Genomic DNA, 5,288 nt, shown 5'->3' with positions numbered 1-5,288 from the left:
CAGCGCTGTACACCCCCAAACTGTGGGCTCGGACAGGACTGTACACCTCCAACCTGCCGCTGCTGACCCTCCCCACAGCCACTTTGCCACCCCCCGAAGCGCTGGGGTGCGGTGCTGGGCTCTCAGGGCTGAAAGGCTGCGGGGGATGGGGGGATGAAGCTTTGGTCATTACCTTTGTGGTGTTCTCTCCCCTCCAGGGCCCTAACTTGATTATTAACCAGCCCGACGAGCTGCTGGAGAGCATGTCCGAGTGGTGCAAGGAGCATCACGGGAAGGTAACCCCTCCAGAGCGGTCGTGCTGCGATGGCTCTTCCTTTGCAACGGTGGGAAGGACGTACAGTTCAGAACTGTCAGTGGCAGTCTGGTCACCCAGAAAGGGACAACTCCTGTGCTGGACAGGTTGCAGTCAAACAGAGCAGAGAAAGAATGGGAGACAGTCTCATCCTTCTTTTGGCCCAGGAGCTGATGCGTAACGTTTTGCCCAATGTCTCACAAGTGGCGCAGCTGCGAGCTGCATTTCTGTATCTACTCCTCATGCTGTATCTCAGCTGCACGATTGCCTGTGCTTTGTGGCTTGTTTTTTCATCTCTTTGAGTAGTCCCGTCTTCAAAGGCAGAGGCTCAGCATTGTGCCTCTCAGCGGGAGGTTAGGAGGTTGGGTTCGGCTCCCCAGTTGGCTTCCCAGGCTGTTGGCTGTGGCCTGAAGTCCCAACTAAGAGTAGGTGCAAGATCAGTGTAGAATAGTCCAGAGCCAACAAAACGCAAGTTCATCTCTGCAAACATAGGTACTTGTAGAATTAAACAGGCTGATGTACTGTAAACGTTGTTTCTGCCCGTCCCCTCACTGGGTAAGCCCAGTGTATTTTTTTACCGAAAGCTTGACTTTCACAGCAAGAGATTATTTTCAGTTCTTTTACCCACTGAAGAAAGCTTCCTCCTTGCCAGCAGCAAGAAAGCGAATGGATTTTCCAATCCCTGATTATGAATTGAAATTCAAGTTAGTTTTCAATTAAGGGCTGAAGTTTTAAGACAACCGTAACCCCTCCCCTCCTCCCCCCTCTGGCATCTCACTCTCCCCGGGAAGGATTAGCGAGAGTTTGGAAAATGAATATTAATTTACCGTGATGGGTGCTTTTTCCCTTCTCCAGCTGAGGACTCCAGCTCGGCTTCAGTTCGTAAGTGAATTGAAGATGGTAGCATACGTTATCGCTGCTCCCGAGGAGCTACTTATTTTTAATTGACTAAGAAAAGAGAAGCAATTAGAATATAGATGAAAATGCAGCCACATAATGAATTTTTTAACCACCACTTGGATCTGTCAAGGAGATTTTTGCAGCACAGTCGTGGAAATATATAGCGTAGCCAGATGGAAATAAATCACTGAGAAGACTTGGAGCAGATTTGACATTTAACTATTGAAAAAAAAAGAAAAAAGAGGGAAGGAACTTTTCTGATTTATAGGAATCTTGATAAACACTTCAGCCAATCCCCTGATTATTTCTGTTTATTTATACCTACTGCTCTGTGCTGGGGAGGCGAATGCCTCTCCTGAAACAGAGAGAAACGTAATACTCCCCTGGATCGCATACCTACAGGTGTATAAAGGAGTCTTGCATAATGTCTTGGTAATTGAGAAGAACCCCTAGAAAGTACAGCAACCAAGGGGAAAACAGAAAACAACAGGCATGTCGGTGGTGGTACAACTATCTACGATTACCTTTGCTCCTGTTGAGTTTTCTTCCCGAGCAGCACCTGCACGTCAGTCAGGCTTATGGGGATAGCCGGAGGGAATGAAGGCACGGGGATTGCCCGGAGTATCGAAACCCAGAGCTGAGTTCTCCTCTCCTTCTGGGCACGCTGGGGAACAAACAATACTGTCAGGGTTCACTGATTACTGTTGAGCATTTCTGGAAATATCTTTCCTGGCAGTGCATTTCTAATTTCTGATGGACGGCTCTGTTTTGCAGTCTGGCCTTACCAAGGCTGTGAAGGAGAGCAAAATTTCCCTGCAGCAGGCAGAGTATGAGTTCCTGTCCTTTGTACGCCAGCAGACACCCCCGGGTCTGTGTCCTCTCGCAGGTAAGGTCTCTTCTTTCTTAATACCAACGGTATCATCCCTCCAGCAGCTCCCAGCTGGACGCCCAGAGGCCTGCTGGTGCACGTGGCAGGGATGCTTTAGTTTTGCATGCTGAGATCAAAACCCTTTTAGTAAGGAGAGGTTCAGTAACAGCATCAGCCATTCTGCAGGTTCCCTAAAGCAAACATTGCACGTCATTACTACAGGAAGCGTCCGTTCTTTTTCGCAGTAACGTTTCCGCGTGCAGTTACAATTGGGGCAGGCGACTTAACTGCTGCGGCAACCTGCGACCGTCAAATCCGAGCAGCAAACCCCACGGTGCCTTTTCCTCACTGGCTCTGTTGAACCAAACACCAAATACGAATCTTCCAAATGTCCTACTACCTGCCTGGAGCTGAATTCAGGACATTCACACACGGGCTTGGGACTGCTGCTAAGAGAAATTAACACCACTGCCTATTTTCACTTGGCGGAAAACCTGATGCGTGTGTAATACTCTGATATTTATCTGTGTGACAGGAACCGTAGGAGTAGTAACTGAAGAATTAAGTGAGGGATTACCTATTTAAACCGCGTGTGATCCTGAAATGAAAATCTGACAAACCTTTCCAATCATATTTACTAGAAAATGGGATAAACGAGCTCCTTGCAAATAGCTTTTCATACCCTATGATCTTTCCCCAGCTCACATAGCCTGCTTCTTGCTTCGATGTCGCTCGTAGTAGCTCTGTAATGTCTTTGAAGAAACGTCTTGTTTTGTGTCTTTGTAGGTAACTCTGTTCATGCAGATAAGAAATTCCTTGACAAATACATGCCTCAGTTCATGAGGCATCTTCATTACAGGATCATTGATGTGAGCACTGTCAAAGAACTCTGCAGGTAAATGTTCCCCCAATTCGGTAGCGGTACAGCAGATCATCCAGGGAAGCCACGCTCTCCTAAAACAAGGGGAAGGGCTGCTGGGAGAGGGCTGCCTGCAGCCACCTCCTTCTTTCATCTGCTCTGTTCAGGCAGATGCACAGAATGAGCCGTGAAGTGCTCCCTGAGCGGCTGCTCTGGGGTTCCCCACATGGTGACTCGCAGGGTTGTGGCTTCTCTGGATGCCAGCGAACCCGATGTTCTTTCACCGACTGTACCAAACCCACAGCAGCTGCTGGACACGTGCTTGAATCCCAATTCCTGTTTTTAACTGGCGGCTTCTTCCCCTTACAGGCGCTGGTATCCAGAAGAATACGAGTTTGCACCAAAGAAGGCGGCTTCTCACAGGTGAGGTGTCTGCTTTTGTCTAGAACAGAGCAGGGCTTGTCACGCAGGAGCCGAGGTGGCCGTGCTCAGCAGGAGAGGGAGCTCTGGTACAAAAAGAGACAGGAGGACTGTTGCAGGGGTCTCGATCACACTCACAGCTCGGTGTGCTGCACAGCACGTATGCGCAGCAAGATCCCTGCTTCGGTACGGACCATACCGTCTGCGCAGGCAGCGCTGGCCTGAGCCGGAGCCATGAGCAGCTCCCCAGAGCCCTTGTCTCTGTTGTCTCAGGTTGAATCACTTTTAATAGTTGAGGCTGCAGGACCTGTTGCTTCCGTGTCCCACGGTGACATAAACTAATAAGCAGTGTGTTGCTCCCTGGCGTGTCAGTGCTGGTGGAGTTTTATTGCTTTCCCTGTACCCGAGGCTCGCAAGGGCTGTTGCTGTGTCTGACAGATGGGCGATCTGTGCGTATCGGAGTTCTGTTTCTCACAGCCTGGAATGTTTCAGAGGCGTCAGAACCCAGATGTAGTTGAAGATGTGCGCAGGCGTTTCGAAACCCTCCCTAATTCTCTTTCAGAGCACTCGATGACATCAGGGAAAGCATCAAAGAACTTCAGTTCTACAGAGATAGCATCTTCAAGAGGAAAACGGATGAAAAGAAAAGGAAACTAATAGAGAACGGAGAAAGCGATAAAGCTGCCAGCTGATTTCTCATCTTACCGTGCCAGCCCGTAGCACATACTAGATGCGTTTCCTGGTTCTTTGCTGTTTGCCAGTCTCTCGAGAAGCTGCGCCCTTCACTTACCTAGTTTCTTAACAGCTGTTAAAATGCAGATGGAAGCCTGAGTTCCTGCTTCTTTTCTGTCTGCGCAAGGAATCGACCCACTCAAGCCTCAGCAGCCTCTTTGTACGTACTAGGTAAAACGCTGTTTGATACTCCTCTTCCTCTGGTTTTAGATGCAGTCTTTCACTACACAATAAAAACAGTTCTGTTGAAAGATGATGCTTTCACACAGCCTTTCTTCTGTGCTCGCCAGGAGCTGCTGAGTGAACCAGCATCTCGGAGGTTTGCGAAGGAAAACACTCCGGGAAGTTATTTTTTGTTACGTAGTGCTGGTCTGTGTGCCTCTCGCACTCGTGGGCATTTAGCCTTTTGTGCAGCGCCTCCGTGTAGAAACAGGATAAAGTTGCCCATCAGTAAGCCTGGCTTAACGAGCGTTGGACGCCGGTGCCAAGGCACGGCCGCCTTTTATCTCTCTCCAGCTAAGGCGCTGTAATTCCAGTCCCAAAGCTGGCCGCAGTTCGCGGTGGGCACTGCTTCGCCGTCAAAAACTACCACGTGGGCAGCATCTGTGAGCGCGGTCTGGGAAAAGTGAAGTAGAAAAGGAATGTGTATTAGGAGGGGGGCCTGAACTTTTCTGTGCAAGTAGTTCTTGCTGTTCAGACACACTTCAGCGGAGTTAAAAGCGTTTTTAAAACATTCCATTTAACAACAGAAACTGGATGTAACTGTGATACTGAACAGCTACATGCAAATCCTGCAGTGAGGTGGGTAAACACACCTAAGAAAGGAAAAGCCTACTGAACACAAAGCGAGGGGTTGGGGAAGCCTCACAAGGCTTTCACTGCTGAGAAAACAGCAGCACCCGACCGGGACGGGAACAGATGCGTGGGAGGGAGACGCCTGGGCGCTCACTGCAAAACATCCCCGGGCACACGCGGGGAGACGGAGCGGCTGGGAAAGGCTGCGGGAGCAGGGCAGGCGGGCAGAGAGCAGCGTGCAACCCACGTCGCTCCTGGGGGGGCAGCTTCCCCGAGGAGACCTCTGCTTCCCCTGCCGCTGTGCCGCTCGCGGTGTGTGAGCCGCGCAGGGTTTACATGTTGGCCTTTTACAAGATCATTTTCTTGAGCCACCTTGATGTGAAAACGAACAGTACCAGCAGAGAATGACGACGACAAAACCT

General features: G+C 49.9%; 1 protein-coding gene across 1 annotated transcript; it reads left to right on the top strand.

Annotated features, from left to right (window-relative positions):
• Positions 1-197: 197 nt before the first annotated feature.
• On the top strand, positions 198-4,322 carry REXO2 (RNA exonuclease 2; the record flags this gene model as incomplete). Its single annotated transcript, XM_010078450.1, has 5 exons — positions 198-275; positions 1,967-2,078; positions 2,847-2,955; positions 3,289-3,342; positions 3,902-4,322. Coding segments are annotated over 5 exons (483 nt in total), but the record flags the coding sequence as incomplete, so codon positions are not given.
• Positions 4,323-5,288: the final 966 nt, after the last annotated feature.

This window comes from Pterocles gutturalis, unplaced genomic scaffold (genome assembly GCF_000699245.1).
Source record: "Pterocles gutturalis isolate BGI_N339 unplaced genomic scaffold, ASM69924v1 scaffold2103, whole genome shotgun sequence".
NCBI classification, from domain to species: Eukaryota; Metazoa; Chordata; class Aves; order Pterocliformes; family Pteroclidae; genus Pterocles; species Pterocles gutturalis.
This window is presented reverse-complemented; position numbering and strand designations above follow the sequence as displayed.